Consider the following 19,590-nt stretch of genomic DNA (forward strand, 5'->3'; position numbering starts at 1 on the left):
GGCTGACCTGAACAGCATGCAAGGCTTTAGAAGGCTTGAAGGAAAGAATAATAAAAGGAAGGATGGAAATAGAGACAAAAAGCAACATAGGTTTGGCAAAGCTAGAATGCACAGGACCAACTTGACCTTGTCTCTGATACATGATTTCCCAGTTCTAACCTGTCAAAGGTGTGTATTTCTGCAAGCTGGCTCAGTTGCTTCTGAGATGACTTGGGAGCAGTGGCCGCTTGCAGGACTGAATGCATGATAGTAAGAGGCATCCAGTGTCATTCAGGAACCAACTGAATCTTACCACGGGTTGTGACTGGGCAAACTTAATTCTAGGGACAAATCTGGCAGCTCAAATCTAGGTGGACTCAAAAAAAACCCAAAAAACATTGCATATAATGTCAGATGGGAACTCTTGGTGAAACTGGAGGAGACTGGGGTTAGTGAAAGGACTATGAGGTGACACAGTGGAAATGGGCTGAGAAATATGAGAAGGACACAAAGGCAGGGACTGATAATGAGAAGTTCTTAAAACTAGGGAAAAGTGATGCTAGAAAGGCTGTCCCTTAGAGCAGATGCAAAGGAATTATGCACATATGACTGGAAATGGAGAGCACTTCTTATGAGCAGAAACCTAGCTGTCCAGTGTAGCAGAACAAAGTTTAGTGGAGAGGGCAATGTTATCCAAGCACCAGCAGCTACTAACGAGACTTCATCATGACAAACAACGCTGCGGTGCAAGAACAGGTATTTCTAGATTGGCCATAAATTACAGGCAGCAAGTGAGAAGACTGAAATATCAGAGAACTGAGGTCCTGAAAAAAATCCTCCAGTGTCCGCACTCCTGGTTTAAAAGAGGAGTTTGGGGAATTATCCCACCACCCCCAGGGAGGGCTCGGACCCACAGTGTATGTTCCACAAAGCACTAGGGGATGCCACCGGCCTCGTTAGCCGTATTGCAGATGTCCACAGGCCTACGTCCAGAGTTTTCTCTAGAAGGGAGGAAATGAGAGCCTAAGAGCAGAAAAGGAGGAAGATGATGTGTCTGGAGGAAATGCCACGAGCGGCCTGACCTCCTCCGCTGCCTCCTCCCTCCCTGCTACTGCCCAGAAACAGGGAAGCTGAATCCCATGCCTGACGCGCCAGCTGCCTTCTCAGTCTGTTCCCGTCACTCCCCAAACCCTCCCATTCTCCTGCCCGCCACCTCGTCTCCATCCATCAGCTTGCTAATCTCTCCCAGGAAGACTGATAAATCACCCCCGCCGCCACTGCCCTTGGGTCTCCGCTCTCTCCCATCACACACCCAGAAACACAGCATCCCTGTCCCCATCACAGGCTCATCCCTTCGTGTCCTGCTCTCTCACTCCTCTGACTCATTTTTCTGGCAGTGTCACAGCCCCAAGTTCGCCACAGTTTTAGAAGGGAATTTCCCAAAGATCAAAAAGTCTAAGTCCAAAAGCCAGCCTTTCTTTCTTTCTCTCTATTCTTGAAAATTATCTTTTCAAATAAAGGCTAGAAATAAAAGGATTGTTAACAGCTCTCTACCATCCACGGAATCTCAGCGGGGTGGCTTCTTTCTCCCAGGTTGGCTCTGAGTAACGCCGACTTCCCAAGCTGCAGCAGCCTCTTGAACTTCCCCTTCTTGGTTCCTACGAAATGTCTCCCTGTCACCTGGGAGGTCTGGCAGCATGTCTGCTCCTTAGTCCTCCCAGAGGCCTCCCAGTATCTTCTGCTGGCAGTCTGGAAGATTTTTTGAACTACTGACTATTGCTCTTAAGATTAGGAGTGAAATCCTGCTTTCAGGCGGCTTCCTCTGGGAAGGTGGTCCACATTTTGAATGCTGGATGCTGTTCTGGTCCTCATATTCCTGGTCCTCACAGCTCGGAAATGATCCATAAAAATGGAAAAGGTTCAAAGAAGGGCAAAGATTATCTAAGGTTTGGGATAACTGAATAAACTGGGACACTGCAGCCTCAAGAAGCAATGACTAGGGTGGGATATGATAGAGATCTACAGTATCTCCATTGCCCAGGTAAGGGCGCGTAGGACCAGCACTTTAGCATCTATCTGAACACAAGAATGGAGGGCATCAAATTAAATTAGTTGGTCCTACTTAATTAATTGGTAATTAAATTACAGGTCTTCATGCAACAAACTGTAAATCCATGGAACTCCTTTTCAGGTGTTCAGGGGGAGATAGGACTTAGGACTTAGCTTAGGACTTACTAAAGGGAAATCATGGAGTCAGGAACATCCCCTGAGCTAAAAATTGCCAGCACCTTAAAGCGCATCAGAAGGAAGCATCATATTAGCTTACCTCATCCTTACTCTTCCTTTGCACAGCTGCTTGTAACCACTCTTGGAGGCAGGATTGGATGGATCCTCAGTCTGAAACCACTCTGCTGTTCCCACAGGCTCAGCAGAAAGCCCCCGGGCAAGAACTGTCAGACCATCGGCAAAATTCACCCGCATGCCTCCAGCATCCAGCTCCTCTCTCACCTCTCTCCTGTCCCACCTGAAGTCAGCGTCGCTCCACTCCACAAGCTCCTGGATGGGACGGCAGGCAACTTGCCACTCCCTGCTGCTTGCCATCTTTGCCACCATGTTCTTGGAACAGCCTTTTCCAACTTGGGATAGCCTTTTCCACCCAGGTACGCCAGCATATATATTTATAAAATATGTATTCTATTTATTAATTTATTTATTATTATATATGTATTTGATACACAGTGTATGTTCTATATCCAGCTGTCATTTTGAGGTGTGTACAGACAGAGCGAAGAGAGCCACGTGCACGACGAAGTATTGTTGCCACAGGTACAAGAAAAAGTCTGAGTGTTTGCAGCTCAGGTCTGCATGACTTTTCAGGCAGGAAAGAAAATTTCAAAGCATCACAATGAGTGTAAACGCAAGAAACAAGGCAAGATGGGCAGACAGTTTTAGACAAACATGTTACAAAGCAATGCTTATGGAAATTGATTCTATGATTAAAAAGTTCACAAACTTGGTTTCCAGAAGAAGCACTGGACTGGTGGATAAGCAATATATTCAGGAGCCTTGGGTTCCTGGGTCGTTTAATAACAGCCAAAACTCTTGCCCTGCCCAGGCCTCTTCCCCATGGTTACAGACAGTGCTTTTCCTTTGAATAGCTCTTTATTGGTTTCTCTCCACTGCAGTGCTTGCTGAAGTGATGACAAGCGAGCATACTGATGAGATGGAAACCTGTGTCCCATCTAACTTGGTACTGAAGTGGGGCTTTAAAGTCGTGCTTTAAACAACACATCACATGGGGAAGTTATTTAGTTTGATGGCATATCCCATGATGAAGCCAGAAACAGAAATAGAGCTAGAAGCTGGACTGTGAGTTAGCCAAGTTACTCGCATTGTGGAGCATATGTTACCTAAGGAAAAAATTGCATCTCGGATCACAGAAATTCAGAGACCCACATTATCATGAAATATGAGTCTCTGAGTTATTTGAGCTTGTCTGCTGTAAATTGGCAGCATCCCCCAAAAATGAGGAGGGGGAGTAGCTTACTTGACATCAAGGAGGTTTATTCTCTCATCTCTTGTCAATACCATCTACAGATTATTAATGCTCGTATCAGACTGAAAGCTACGAATCAAGTTTGGTATATAATTATTTTTCTTCATGTGTTATCTGTAAAGTATCCTACTGCCTGCCTGAGTCTCTCCGTTCAGCACCTTCAGGAGGCTACCAGAGGACAAAGGAAACTTAAAGGCCAGATAGGAGAAGAAAAGGAACTAAGTTATTCTCTATGCTTTCCTGTGATGTCTCACTGTGTTATCAGAAGCCAAGAACTTCAGGGAAAGATGTCAAAGACAGAGGCACCACGGAGGAGGGGGGAACTGCCTGACTCATAACCCTTGCTGGGCATTTACAGCACCACAGAAATATCTACGTACTAGACGAGAGTAATTTGCGAAGATGCAGTAGCAATTGCGCCCTACATGATTTAGCAAACTCAATTGCAGTTACACTTCAACAGACGACTCCAAATGCTGCTAAAAGAGTTTATTAAAGACTGTACTAACAGTTCTCGTAACAATGGCACGTACAATGATTCAAAATCATGACAAATAGCGTGGAATTTTGAAGAGCATTATTACAATATACCATGGACAAGAACAAAGCAGATGTGCCATCTCAGAACTCTACAAGCAGGCCCATGAAATACAGGAGTTGTATCATACAGCTGTACAAGTGTCAGAGTAAAATAGAAAAAAAAAAATAAAAGTCATTCAATATGCAGTCCTTGAATTTATTGACAGTATTACAGTACTTTACGGGCAAGGACTGGCTTGTTCCAGCTGCACTTTCCAGAGTACAAGAGCAGCTGGAAACAGCAAAAAAATCCCCAAAACAGTAAAATCCCTCCAACAAACATACCTCAGGTGCGACCACTACTCCAGACCTTCCTGCTTATGAATTTTCAGCCAGAAATTCTGACATCCCTGCAATCACTTTGCTCAGGACAGTGTTTTGTTTTGCAAGAAAACAAAACTAGGCCGCTTCTTTAAGACAGTGCAAAACTATTTTCAATGGTATCGCTAAATCACAGATTAATGACAATCAGCATGGATCAACTGCAGCACGGCCAACAGTGACTACAAGATCAGAACCGAATGGCGCTGCTGCTCCTTGACCAGCACCCCAGACTGAGTGCTCGCAGAGGGGAGACGTGTTGCACTCTCCCAAGCGAGCCATCATTTCTGGGTTCATAGTGAGGAATGGTCTCAGCTACTCCAGGGTAACAAAATGCTACAGAAAGCCTGCAAGTATTAAACTACCCAATCCTATGTCAAAAAACTAACAAAAGAATATTGAAGTGGAAAAAGTATCTAGCAGCCATGTGATTTGTCATGGCTCTAATGTTTTTCCCTTCTTCACCGTGTCAGTCACGGTAGCCCAAGTGTGACTTGCGGAGTTCAGCAGCTTACAGCACCCCCGCGGCGATGCAGGATTCCCAGCAGCACGCAGGGATTTATGTTCTCCGAGACACACTGTTGAATTACCACAGCAGGGCAGCTGCAGTCTGCTCCTGGTGTGTTGCCTTTGCAGCTTTTGGCTATTAGATTTTAGGCCCCTCTGCACTTGTCCCACTGGTCCCGCCCATGCTCACAGCAGCACACCCATGGTCATACATTCATTTGGTGTGCGTCTTCAGAGCAACTTGCAACTTCTGTTTTAAGCAGACGTTGAGGTGTCTGCATATCACGTTGGGACATTGGTATAATCGGTGCCAGAATATCCCCTAACAGCTCCACAGTACATGAATTCAATGAGAGATAACTGTGCTTTGCCAAATCCCCAAATCATTATTCTTCTCCCAGTTTCCACACGGTTGTGTGTTTGTATCGTAGTGTGATTATGTAGAAACTTTTTAATGTCTGCCAACTTCAGAGGATAAAATCACAGTGCTGCATATCAACAAAACCCAGCATACCCAGCTTCCAATATAAAATAAAATATATACACAAAGCAGAATTTGCATCTTAAATAAGAAGAGATTGTCTCATTCTCTATGGTTTCTTACCCAGCTACTAAAAAATAAATAATTCACATCAGATTGATTGATTTGTTTCCTGTACAGCACAAGTGCGCTACTGGAGCTGACAAAGACAACATGAAAAAAACTTTTGTAATTAATAAAAGAGAATTCTTGAACACTTGCACATATTGGCACAGGGCAGAAGAGAAAAAGGAACACTACAGCTCAGCTCAGGTGCCCTCCTCCGTGGAGCGGGACTCAGATTTCAACTTTACAAATTCTCTGGCAACTTCATCATTGGTTCTTTGCGAAAGAATCCTCAGGACTGTAAGTCCAGTCTCATCCATGTGAATCCTGCGCCCGAGAGGGCACCAGCAAGCGCAGCTTCCTTTGTCTGCTATGTCTCTGAGCTGCATCACTGCTATCCCCAGTACCCGGTCTTCCCGAGCAAAGCAGTAGTCCTTCACACAGACTTGGAGCTCGTAGGCATCAGGGCCGTCTTCATTCCCCAGTATGCTGAAAAACACACACAGGTTTACTCACAGTTTCTCAGAATGTATCAGCTCCTCTGCAAAATAAAGGTGTCAGCAGCTGACTAGAGTGCTAGATGAGCCACGGAAAACACCGTTCTACAGAAAACCCTGGTCAGAGAGGGAGAAGCAAAACCGACTCTGTATGGGCATTTCTGCTGTTTCGCAGCTGATAAAGACAACGTGGCTACTTAAAAAGGAAACACGAACAACCCTTATCAAGCTGCCTTTACATGTGCATGTGTGTTAAACTGTGAAATGAGAGGAGTGGAGAACATTAAAGCCATGCTAATAGATTTTCAACTCGGATGACTTTAAATATTTCTGCTTCTGTTCAGGGTTGCTTCATTTCAGTAATTACTATTTTAATTAGATTAAGTCTTTATTAAAAATTCAGAACCTTCCATTAAAGCAAATGCTAATAAAAATACATCCCTAACCTTCCTGATGTTTCTAAAATTAAAAGAATAAAAAAAACCCAGACAAAATCTCTTCACTTAGAGGAAGCCTGCCTTTTCTCACATCAAAGAAAAATTATATGGCCAGCCCCTCTCCCCCTAGATGTTTACAGTCCTTTGCTGGTCATCTCTTCTCCTCTCAATCTTAGTGTACAGCTGGGTGAGCACTAGTCTGTAGCTCCCTTTGTTGAGCCCTCCAAGAAGGAAGACACCTTTGTAATAATGAAAGCCAAATAAGAAGAGCTCAATACTCGGTGCTGAGAAAGACTGCAGGTCTAGCAGTGCAACTTACTACCGGTTCCAAGGGCTGGATCCTTGGAAACAAGTTCAGAAAGCATGTCCCACAGGTCAAGTTGGGATAAAAATGCACATTAAGATTAAAAGAACTAAAAATACATAATGAACTTTCAGCCTCAACTCTACCAATAAAAGACGCAAAGTTCATTAAAATGATGGAGCACAGTAAACTATGTTGATGGGACACACAACGTGTTTCAGGAGGTAGCCAAAGGACACTGCTGGTATAGAACACACCTCAGCATCCCACCCACAGCAAACACTCCCATAATCTACCTTTTCCTGCCAAGACACCAAACACTTGGCCAAGCTACTGGTTCAAGTACTCTTTTGGGCCCTGAGCAGACTGTTCGTGGACACTGGAAAACCCTATCTGTCCTCTTGCATCTGCACTTGCCGGGTCAGATCCCCAGGTTATTTTTCACACTTACAAGTGAAAAGTTTCATTGTATTTGGGAGCCCAGTTGTTGCTCTTTGACTTGGTTGTGAACTTTCTCTTCTTGTCACTCTGATGGGGCCCAATCATGGTGATTTCAACGAATGGACGGAACATGCCAGATGTTTGCCACTTCAGGTCATTGGCTGCCACAACTGCAAAAGAGAGTCACATCCTGTTTTACAGTAAATACTTATTTGTTCCCATTGCTCTGGACACCTTTCCACTCTGCTTTCAATTTCTTGTTTCAGAGGACAAAGTCCACCTCAAAACATGCAAGTGTCCTGACGCACATAGGCAGGACTTTTTTTGTAATAGAGATATGCTTTTTTGCTCTAGTTTAAGTTCTGTAAAGGGAATTTACTGCTTGGGACAGCACTTAGCTTTTGCCATATACATAGTCAAGAAATTAGTCAAAAAAAACAGGCATTCATGCAGCTCCAGGCAGGCTGCCCTGCCAGTTCAGTGCTTAACTCTACATTATGTGTGGGATGAGAAAAAACGGAAAAAAGAAAGGAAAATGAGACTGCAGGTAAGGCAAACAAAGCCCATGAGCTGTGGGTGGTTCCAGACCCCAGAATTATTAGCTCTTTAATTCTCATTCTCTCTCAGGTCACTGCAGGGAGCAGACTCAAGCACAGGAAATAGCTCTGAAAAATCAGTTTTTGCATTGCAGTGCAGATTTAGCCAGGAGAAGAGAGGCCTGGAGAACTGTTTATATAAATCTTTAGAGGAAATTAAAGTAGTTAAATATGCTGTATTCGAGCAAAGGAGACGAAGGAGGAAGAGGAAGCCTGGGATGAATCACTGCTTTAGTTATTTTCAGAGCAGCTCTTCAGGGACCAACATGGCCTTCAGGAGGGGGGGAGAGGAGCCTCTGAACTCTTACTGGCTCTGTGATCTCTCGGTTTACACTGAGCAATTTCGCAACATCGCCCCGTCATGCTGCCCTGTTCTCTGCAGCACAGGCTAAACTGTGGCGCCTGGTTAGAGCCATCATCTGATTTTTGTTAACTTCGTGTGTCGTTGCCAATAAACAACAGGACTGTACATTGCCATGTCACTGGCTGGACTGGACAACCTCATTTCTGTTTCCCTACACGTTCCTGATGTGAAACAGCGAAAAGAATTCTGGATTCACATCACATGAGCTGACACAGAAATGTAATGACTGCCAACTGGAGATTTGCCTCGACGCAGTCACAGAGCCTGAGCAATAACACATGCTTTGCCATACCTTTCACTGTGACCTTGTGTTCACCAGTTCCTGGGTGGGTATACAGGTCGATCTGTATGGACACTTCACCCACAGGATCATCCACACCAGAGCCTGTTGGAAGAAAATTGACACCCCCCCGTGCACACATGGATTATTGTTTATTGGCACCCATCTTTGGTTCATGGCCTCGGCAAGACAATAACGTTTTCGCAGTACACCTTCCATAGCCAGCTTTTCAGTCAACGTCGATAATGTAACAGTAATGCAAAATAACATCAGGCTTGCATGCCCAACACGCAGAAACACTAACGTTTTTTGCACTCCACCATAAAGATCGCATCCTGTTGAGAAAACTAGCAAGAATTTTAAAGAATTTAAGAGACCTGAAGCTCGACAATGGACCCTCACAGAGAACAAAGATTTTTCAGAGACTCCTGCCAAGCTATTGTGTGCACATGCAGGCATTCCAGTGGTGGGCATTGGCATTCCTGTCCGCTCAGGGAAGATGGGAGGACAAAAAAACCAAACAAAACAACAAAACACACCAGAAAGGAAGTTGAGGGGAAAAAAAAAAGAGCAAGATGTTAGTGATTTGCACTGAGCCATGGTGCAGTCTCACCCTCCAAGAAGCTTTTTCCATGTTGTACATCAGATAAAAGTTGTCATCCTGACTGCCTATCTGCTTCCCTTCGGAGAATAATGAGTATCCCTCCACTGCGGTGCACCAAAAATGATGAGAGAGAAGCAATCACAACTTGCATACTTATTTCCCTTCATCAATTAGCCAGGGAGAAAACAAGATGTAGCTTCACAGAGGAAAACATAACATGTTGTAACAGAGGGAGAAGATCTCATGAACCCTACTAATTGTGTATTATGATGTTTTCAAGTTTTTAACTTTTAATCATAATTATCATGCAATATGTGGAAATGACATTTTTCTGGGTAGGAAAGTCAAGATGTCATGTAAATTACAGATAAAGACTGCTTTGCAAAATGAAAATGAAGTCTTTGATAAGATAGTGAGAATGATTTTACTTTCTCTTTGATAACTGTCTGATCTCAGGTTGACAATTAGCAATGCTGTTGTAATTGGGATACCTACAGGGTAATTGGGTACCTACGAACAGCAGTGCTATTTTGTCAATTTTGAGGCTAAGACATATTACTAAGTGAAAGAATTGGTGTGTTTCAAATTCAAGCTAAGGACCTTGAAGGATATTATTAAACAAACATTTTGATTAGAAGGATCTAACATGTTAACTTTCACAAGAACAGTCTGCAGGCAGCAAAAACAGTCATTTAAAAACCAAGAGGTTGAGAGCTAATCTGTGCAATTCTCTGAAGAGAATTACATGGCACAGAACTGTAGGCAGTGAAAGTCACATTAATATACAAGTAAAAGTATCTGAGCAAACATAACAGAACCTCGAATTATTAACTTAGGGTAGATCCTTATTCTTGACCTGAGTACAATAAAAAGCCTCTAGGCTGTAACATTTGTACACAATCCTGAATGTACTGTTTTCTTCCCGCTTAGGAGGGCACTGTTGCTTCTTTTCTGTATATAAGCACACAGCTTTAAAATTGGTAGGCTTAATTACTGACCTGACCCATCTGATGGTGTGGGTCTGTCACTTACACTGTTGGCATTTTCCATGGGAACAGACAAGACTACCAACAGTATATAACAACTGTATCAGGCCACATCTGCAGAAACATGCACCGCCAAACACTGAGGTCTTCATTTTACTATCTTTAGTGTAATTAATAGGTTATAAAGGAAACAGTGATACTTCAGAGGAATGACAGCAGAATCATCCCATTAGCTTTAAGGAAGACAAAATTTAGATTTTTTTTTTCCTACCTTCATTCTTGTCTTTTTATACAAAAATCTTGTTCTATTAACTAAAATGTTCAGAGACAAAAAAACACGTTGTAGATGGCCTGTGAAAAATATTCTGATCATGTACAACTGTGTCTATACACATACTTGCACATTTAGTGACAAGCGGATTTAAATCTTGACATGAAAGTGTGATTGGTATTGCGATACTGGAGGGTGAAACTGCAGAACTGAGCTCGTGACAATATGTTACAGATGTAATTCACCTAAGATAACAAAAAGACTTTGGACAGCAGAAAATAAATTGAGAGATGAAACAGAACAAGACTTAATTTCTTAGGACTCTCTTGGGCACCCAGACTTTTAGCTACCCCCCTTCAAGCCAGATGTTTCAAGCTCAGCCATAACCTTGAGTGCATATCAGCATTACCATGTATTACAGTGGCCCGTCTCAGCAGACTATACACATGCAAGTCTAGGACTTGAAACACCAATACATAGCCCACGGTAAAGGGTGGGGGAACAAATCCGTAGCATCTCTCAAAAACCAGTCCATTTCTGAGACAGCTTTCACATCCCATGAATAAATGTCAAGCTTGGGGACAGGCTCTCAGGCAGGGTACAGACTTCTACACCACACAACCCGTGGCTCCGTTTGCGGGATGCAAGCATTTGGTGAAAGTTCATTTCTACAGGAAACTATGGGGAACGGGTCTCTGGAAAAGGTTTCTGAGCACGGGCAAGATGACTTTGAAAGCAAGGCAGTTGGCTAATGTTGTTATGGTAACAACATTAGTCTTAAACATACCCTTATCAGGAAGAACATCCTCATTAGCGGTAAACCTAATACCTTTCCCATCGTGCACTGAGACATGAATTCAAAAGGCAAGAAGCAAGCAGGATAAAGAGAGAAGAGTGTGAATTACAATCCAATTAGTGGTGTCACTTGAACAAATACAGGACAAATAATCTAGCTCTTAATAGACAAAATACCGTCTTAGATCTTCTGCACCAACACAGGCTTTGGAGAGCAAGGCTGTCTGCAAGTAAGAGGTTGTCTGGGTTAAAACAAGAGCAGAATTTGTGCTGGCATAACTAAACTGCAAACCCTGATCCAGCTTTGCAGAGCAAACATTTAACGGAGTAGTGCTATAGAAGCTTGCTCAGTAAGAAAACGAGGGCCATAGATATCTCACAAACAAAGTTGCAACCACTAAGCAGTGAAGTAAGAGGGGCAAACAGTCAGCATTTAAATCGTTCTGCATGCAGCCATTTCCTCCCATAGGCTTGTGGGAAGCTTGACTTACGCAAAGCAAAACATCAGAGAGCTCTGATAAGCAGATGTCAGCTGTAAATACTAGTGCTGTCCCATCTGTCCCTCCAATGCACGTGCTCTCCAAACCAACCTACCAATGGGGGTCACTGAGAAGTGTATGCAAGCAATATCCTTTTCCTTGCCCCAATTTCAGGAGCAAGTCATGCCTTTCTCAGAGATATTCCATCATTGATCCTACAGATATAGGTGGCATAGTTCCAGTCTTTTGTTCCCCAAACAGGGTCCAAAACTGTCAAGCCTACTAATGTAGATGCTGATTGGGACGAGGTCAGTGGCCCACCATGCCCAGCACCTGTCTCTTAAAGTGGCTCAGACAAGCCACAAAGAAATGCCATCAGTCGGCTATGAGATATAATCAATGACCTCATAATGAGTGCATCTTATGTCCTAAAACTAGAGCTTAATTCTTTCTAAGCTGCTTAAAAAAATAATAAAAATACCCAACACACACACAGTTCTGTGGCAACTCTGTATATTCCTGCTGCTCTCAGATTATGGTCAATTCTCTTTGTGTATCTGCTGAACGCTCACCTTCAGTGGAGTTCTGCAGTCAAATCATGCATTGCATGAAGCTGCTTCCTCATATCAGCTTTGAATTTGCCACTATGCAACTTCAATGGAGCATCTTCTTCCTCTAATTTTAAACACTCCTGACTACTCCTGACTACGCTCCTGTAGCATGGAGCGTAGAACAGCTGTGCTACACACATCCTTAAATCTTGGCTCATCACGACAACATAACAGGATCCACATAAAAAACAAGCTTCAATTCATGGTCTGGATATATAATGGGAAACATTTGCCATAGAGCAGCGAAGATTAAAAACACACTGTGCACACAAGTTCCTGGTTATAAAGTGTCTGTGTAACTCTAATGGCAACAGCTAAGTTCCAGAGTCCCTTGTGGATGTAGCAGTCTTTGACCTGTCTGGCCACTGGATGTCATCATTGCTCTGTTGGGACACAGCAACAGGACCCTTCTCTCAAATGCACATACCGACTCTTTAGTTCACTTCAGTGTTTTAATCTAGTATATTTCAACCTAAGCAAGGATATATCGTGCTGCGAAAGGCAGAGATGATTCAATCCCCCAAAACTATAACTTTTCACACTTTTCACTTTAAAAACAAACCTTGTTCTGCTCAAGAATTCTCAGTACTTTCTCCACTGGCTGGGGAACACCAGTATCAAGCAGTCTCACTTGCATACGAGAGAAAAACGTGTTGGCTAGGGAATGCTTTCCCCTTCATTTCAGGGCTTGGTGTGATAGTATGCTGACAGAGTTAGTACAGTCTGTGGGGTTTCCAGCTCTCAGAGGCTTGGAAAGGTTAAAGGAAAAAGGACCCCAGGCAAAAAGCTGGCAGAAAGACACACCAATGGAGTTGTACGATTTTTGCTGCTGAGATGTAGTTGCCCAATGCCAAGGCGTGTATTTAAACAGCCTGAAAACTTAAAACATCGGTTTCGACATAACCTCTAATAGCATCTGTCTCCTCTTCCTGAGATTAGTGAGATTCATAGTGAGCCAGTGAAGGTCCCTGACTATAAACCAAATTATTCTGTACAACAATCTGGAGATGTTTACAGGGAAGCAATAAAAGATAGAGACAATTAACTGTTTACCCCTTCCACATCAATGAAATAGCACTACCACCGTGCCTTCCCAGAGAGCTACCAAAGAACTCCAGTGATGCATCCCAGCAGCTTACTAATACGTTCTAGTGATTTGTAATCATCTCGCTCACAGATACCCTGTACTGGCTGCAGACAAAACAGTGTTTTTCTTACTCTCTTGAGAGACTTTTCCCTTTACAGGCAGCGTGTAGCTCCCTGACTCACCACATTGCTGTCAATCAGCCTTAGTCAGCCCTCCACGGGCTGCTGGCAGCTGGCCTGTGACACAGGCACTGACTAGTTCCTGCGTGGTGTCTTGCTGAAATGGTCTCTCTCACCACCGTCTAAGTCTCAGTACAATAACTTCAAATTTCACTTCTTCTAAGTCACGCACCCACTTTAATTCATGGAACGTGACTGTTAAATGAGGACTGCAGAAAAAAAGACCACAAACACCCCAGGACTTATGTTTCACGTATTGCTGCTCTTTCAAAATGTAGTTGTTGAGTGGGAAATAACCCCCTTTCTCTCCTTCCCAGTTGCAAAAGCTGTGAACTGTCAAGTTTCCAGAAACGTTACTGCCAAAACCACTCTACAAACTGGCAGTACAAGACAGAGCAATTACAAGCAGAGCACATAGCTCCATTGAAGTTTGCCAACAACACAGAAGAGTCTTACCCTGAGCTGTCTGAGTCTGGACAAAGGTTTTTATGAGAGTGTCTGTGGTCTGAGTGTAGAGAGAGAGAGCATATCGAAGTGACTGCAGGTCTGGACTCTTCTCCAAGAAGGTTTTCTTCAGACCGTTCCCACCAGCATGGAAATATTGCTAAGAGTAAAAAGAAAGAGGAAAAATACTGAGGAAGAATTGCAACCAGCAACCAACATTTACACGGTATTGTGCATGCGGATGGGAAAGAGCTGGGAAAATTCACAAAACAGCTTCTGTACTGGAAATCCAGCTCTTAGACCAACTGATACCGACTGCTCAGGGCTTTCCTCTTCCAAAGCACTTAAATATAAATATACTGGCTCCCAGCACATGCCAGTCACCTGAGCCTATTCAGGTTTACACAAACATCATCACTTAGTACCATTATTGCTGTTAACAGCAGCGACAGACTCCTGCCATCACCTGAACTGGGACAGGCACTATCCACCCAAATAGTATTTGGGGATGGAGCAAGGGGACGACAGAGACAGAAATGGAATCACTTACTTTGATAGTATCCAGTGCCAGATCCAAAACAGCACACTGCTTTGGAGTGAGACTCCTAGTTTCTTCTCTCACCATATGATCCTGCAAAACAACCATTTGGTATCAGTATGCTGTCAGAGACTAAAGGAAAAGGAGTCCCAAGTATCACCTCTTTCTCTGGATTCATGCTGTGGCTGCATGGACAGAACATTAATTCATCTGTTTAAGGAACACTTAATAGAGTCTCTTAGAGTCATTTATTACAGCTTAACATGAAAATAAACCCACTTTCTCTGTTTCTTGCAGGCACAGAAGAGAGAAATAAGGAAAGGAACAGGATAGAGGTAAGTGACAATTTAAAATCACAGTTTGTCTCTCAGAAAACCCAAACAGGAGTCTGCTTGTTACCCCTGTCATTCTAGAGCAGCCACGACAAAACTCTCAAGACACCACCTAAATCAAGGAATTCTGAGAACCAGATACTGGGCAAAGTTGTCAGACGTTGGTTGTGGACTTTTAAAAATTATTCCATCTACAAAGGTCACTAATTCATTGTATTGTTGGTGTAGAGGAAGAAAAACAAACAAGCAAGCAACATGTTCTAGAAAATACCTTTGCTAAAAGAAGTTGTTCCCATTAAGACCCACCATCTCAAATAGCAAAGAGCCAAGAATCCCTTAGGAAGGGATTCCCTTTCCTGCAGTGGGCGCATATCCCTGTTAGACTCCTGCCTGACTACAAGGATGTGCCATCCTTTGGTATTTCACTAAGCTCTTTCTCTCTGTTGCTTAGTCTAGCTCCCAGGGAAAAACAGCACGTTTTAGGAAGCGAAAGCTTTGCACAAACCCAAATTCTAACTGAGCTGCTGGAGGGTCAGGCCAGCTGGCTGCAGCCTGGGTGCTGAAGCATTCATGAGAAAGATGCAGGCAAATCAGGCAAAGGCTACATATCCCTACCTTAAACATGTCATAGCCTCTGATAAGAGACACTTTCCAGGAGACACGTCTACTAAATTGTCTTTGAGTAAAGCATGCCTAGTGTGTGGCATTGTGTGTGCATTTCATGCCGATAAACCTTCTGGCTCTCTTGCAGTCTGGTGATTCTTCACATTGCCTGGTGCTGTTCCCATTCATTATCCACCACGATCCATCTCCTGCCAGATGGAGAAGGGGCTCACTGCAGTCTAGGTGCAGTGCTAGGTGTTTGCCACGCTTCTCACAGACATCTAGCTAGCACCTTTGCACAGTGCTGCGTTGAATGGTACAGAAGATGCCTCTCAAGTCAGCAGTACCTCAGGCAAGTTTGCACCATGCTTTCTTGAGTACTAGAGACATGCTTCAACATGCCTCTTTCCCCCCCACAGGTCTGGGGAGCTATGTGCAGTGGCACAGTAGTCTGTAAGCTACAACACATCTTCTGTTGTGACAAGCTGTCCTTAGGGGAGCAATAGCTCTCCTCCCTCCTCTTCTTCATGAGCTGGGAGTAATTCAATTGCAGATGATGTGGCTTCACACTTCAGTACACAGAGGGTAAAACATTCTTTCTCTGCAGTCAGATTAAGTGCACAATCAGCCAGAGCCCAAGGCCACGTTCATGGGAGAGGCCAATTTAGTCAGGGTAGCTGTGTCCCCAAGGCAGAGTGACTTTCATGCCTGTTGAAATGACTTTCTAGGCCTGCCTGCCAGATTCCCCACGCTGCAACAGGAACCAGGTGGTCAGCATTTTTCTTTTAAACACCTAAAGACATCATTCAGCACCGCTCTGAGCGGTCACCCCGCCATTGCCCATGCTGTCATTGCACAGCAACACATTACTGCTTTCAAAGAGAATTTCCCAGTGCCATTTACTTCATCGCATTATGTAAAAATAACCCAGTGACTGGACTGGTAATGCTTGCACCTACATACAGAGGAGCCCACGACTGTCATTCCCCTGCATACCTGCCCTCTGCAAATCGCACACTGTTCCTATAAAGGACTGCACAGTGTGCTACCCTGCACTTCCCAGATTGCCAGCCAGGAGTAAGCCACAAAAAAATCAAATAATTATGCAACTTCAAGCAGAAGTCGTAAAAAAAAAAAAAAAAAAAATTTAAAACATTTTTTCCCGGTGTCACAGCCTCATCCATATACTCTCCACAGGTGCTCTCAGAAGAACCTCTGCAGTCAGAGCTCGGCAGCTTACCTGGAGGGAGGGCAAGGGAGAGGAGGCTGCTGCTCCCTGCTCCAGCTGCTGGCTATTAAGCAAACTGAGCAGAAAGAGTTTGATATTAAATGGGAGGCAGATACGTGGCACCAAGGTACCAGGTTTATGGTCAGTTTTCCGAGCATTTTAAAATACACTGTGAAATTGATTTGTCATCAGGATGAGAGCCTGTACTTGTCAGGTCTGTCAGTCTCAGTTTTCAGCTGAGTTATCTGATTCACTAGGGCTCTGTTCCCCCTGATCTGTTTAAAACAAATAAAGCTTAAAATCCATCCCATAATTTTCCCAGGCTTTTAGTGGAACTGCAAAATACACAGGAGAGGGGCTCTGAAGAGCCATTTACTCATGCCTTCCCTGTTAGCTTGTATGTCCCTGCAAAAACAAAAGCACAAAAAAAAATATCCACAATGCTTACACAGACCCAAATGATTTACACTCTTGTAACACCTTTAGCCTTCTGGAAATTTCTGGATGCAATGCTTGTTTACATCATCTGTCTGAACTAGAAGTGTCCAGAATTCAGGTGGTAGAGTGCTTTCACACTTGTGTACGGCTCTATTGCCACATATAAAATCCTGTGTACCTGTGCTGCTGTCCTCCTATGTGTGGATATGCAAATAAAGGCTTGAACACACACCAGGGCTTGCCTGATTTGCATGATTACATGCATTTCTAAAAATGCAGTCCAGAGTTACCAAAGTTAAGCTTTACAGTAACTGAACTTAAGACAGGCTGCTGCTGAAGGATGGCCTTCATCTGGCCTTCAGTGCGAATGGAAACCAGCAAAGCTTCCAACTCATTCCTTGGCAAAAGGCACCTTGTATATATTAAGAAATTCCAATACTGAGAAAATATGGAAGAATTAAAACATAACAGTGAACATCATTGGCTATGCCCAAGAATGCAAGCAAGCCACAGGAACTCACAGTCGTCTGTGAACAAACTTGTCCTTGTGACCCAGGAGAAGAAACAGAGCAAATTCAGAGCTCTCCCCCTTTGACACTAGGAGTGCACGTAGAAGGCAGGGATGTCTTCTCTTCCTCCAAATGCTGGGTTCTTGCTGGTGTTTTTGAAAGGGGAAGGGGATACTCACAGGAAAAGGGAGTCACGTCTGGAGGCTGTGGTCCAGCTCCCACTCTCCCAGGCTGGCTACAAGGCTCCTCTCTCCCCATTTCTCCCATGGAAGTGACACAGAGCATCCTAAGTGCAGGAAGCAGCGGAGGTAGTGCGATCCTCGGAGGCCACCACATCACCAGGGAGGACAGCCTGGCTGTGGGAGTGACAACTATTCCCCTGGGAAACTACTTGACGGTTTATGTTATGTCACTGTTAACTGCTATGTAACCGCCTCAAAATGCAACCGGAGAAAAGCATGTGCATCTAATGACACACCTGCACGTCCAGATCACTTACTAGGATTGCTAATAAGCACTACCTTAAATGAACTGTGTACTGTCCTGGCTCATAAACATGCATATGTAAAATGTGTCTGCTAGGCAAGGGAAATAGATGGTCGTGTAAAGGCAACTGTAATAAGTGCTCAAGACAAAAAAAAAAAAAAAAAAAATATGGGAAAAGACAAACGGATTTTGAAATTGCACTAATCACTTTGGAGAATGCCCTTTGCTGTGGGAAGATTTCCCTGATCACGCTCTAAGACAGAGTTCACGTTCAGCTCCATCTCCCTTGCTGCACAGTTTGTGCACTGACACTTCAGATTTAGACCTCCTCTTGCACAATACCTGTTTTGTAGCACAAGTCATACCACAACATAGTGCAATTTGAATGTTGTAAGGCGTCATTATTTTTGTACCATTCCTGTCGTGACCAGTGAATTTATGCTCGATTGGCTTCTGATGAGGTGGTGTGCACTTAGAAATGCTCATGTCATGCACTGTCACGTCATGCACTGTCAAAACACATCAACATAGCCTTCATGCTAAATGCCAGCTTGCCTGTAAAGAGAGCCCACGCAGAAGGAATTTACAGACACAGGCTCTCTTCCATAAGCAAGTTATTTTTGTAACAGTTCATATAATTCATCAATAGCTAGCACAATCATCTTTCTGACCAAGATCTCATTATCAGGATCACATAAGGGACTCCCTTTTATACATGGGGATACAAAGCAACTGGCCAGATATTGAGAACTCCATGTTTTTCATTTTAATTTGATACACCAAACCCATCACTGTATCTACAGAAGAGAGAAACTACTTTGATGATTAAACCCACAATAAAATTTAACAGTTAAACACAATACTAATGTTACCAGAATGCATTTAAAAGCACATTCAATGCATTTAAAAGCATTTCTCTGCAATTGCATTCAGTGACAAACCACTGGAAGCACAAGACATGCTATGCACTACTACACTTCCATGCTTACACACATGGACACTAACACAAGCCATGCAGAACAATACCTTCAACTTTGACAAGTGTCCCAGTTCCTTAGCAGCACTGAAAATCAACTGTGTGCCCTATGATTGCAAGAAGTTAGAAAAGAAAGGAGGGGGGGAAAAAAGGGTTATAAATAAGCTTTACATGTTTTTCCTCAGAGCAAGTCAAGTCAGTTCACAGCCAGAACTTTACATAACCACCCCAAGGCCAGCCACAACAACTTGACTCCTTGCCAGTTTACTACCTAGTATAAAACCTGGCATTTCCATGCATACCACATCAAAAGCTACTTCGGAGCACAATATTCTGCTAACTGGTTCACTCTTGCTTACAGCTGCCACACGTTTAAACAGGATTCACCTTCAAATGGATTGCACAGGCTGGCGGTGAAGGCAGTACACTGGTTTCGTCTGCAAGTGCTCCTCTAGATTTCAAGTCAAGTCTAAATACACATGAAGACTGCATAAGACCAGCCAAAGCAAAAGATTGCACAACTGATGACAATCTCTCTAGAGGAGTAGAGCCCAGTCCATGGGGCTGGGGCAAGCAT

At 43.6% G+C, this 19,590-nt stretch overlaps 1 protein-coding gene across 7 annotated transcripts in view; it reads right to left on the reverse strand.

Moving 5' to 3' along the window:
- Positions 1-4,009: 4,009 nt before the first annotated feature.
- UNC13B (unc-13 homolog B) overlaps positions 4,010-19,590 on the reverse strand; it is a 224,037-nt gene continuing 208,456 nt past the window's right edge. For 3 of the 7 annotated variants that reach the window (XM_087777595.1, XM_087777592.1, XM_087777591.1), the window contains 7 exons: positions 19,064-19,120; positions 14,454-14,534; positions 13,916-14,063; positions 11,096-11,152; positions 8,460-8,552; positions 7,218-7,377; positions 4,010-6,017 (listed from right to left, as the gene is read on the reverse strand). In XM_087777595.1, coding sequence (XP_087633721.1) covers positions 5,732-6,017; positions 7,218-7,377; positions 8,460-8,552; positions 11,096-11,152; positions 13,916-14,063; positions 14,454-14,534; positions 19,064-19,120 — 882 coding nt within the window. In that variant the 3' untranslated portion in view covers positions 4,010-5,731. The remainder of the gene's footprint in view (positions 6,018-7,217; positions 7,378-8,459; positions 8,553-11,095; positions 11,153-13,915; positions 14,064-14,453; positions 14,535-19,063; positions 19,121-19,590) is intronic. The other 4 variants (XM_087777596.1, XM_087777593.1, XM_087777594.1 and 1 more) reach the window with 3 other exon arrangements.

This window comes from Nipponia nippon, unplaced genomic scaffold (genome assembly GCF_047370975.1).
Source record: "Nipponia nippon isolate SJK-2023a ecotype South Korea unplaced genomic scaffold, ASM4737097v1 scaffold_40, whole genome shotgun sequence".
In the NCBI taxonomy this organism is placed as follows: Eukaryota; Metazoa; Chordata; class Aves; order Pelecaniformes; family Threskiornithidae; genus Nipponia; species Nipponia nippon.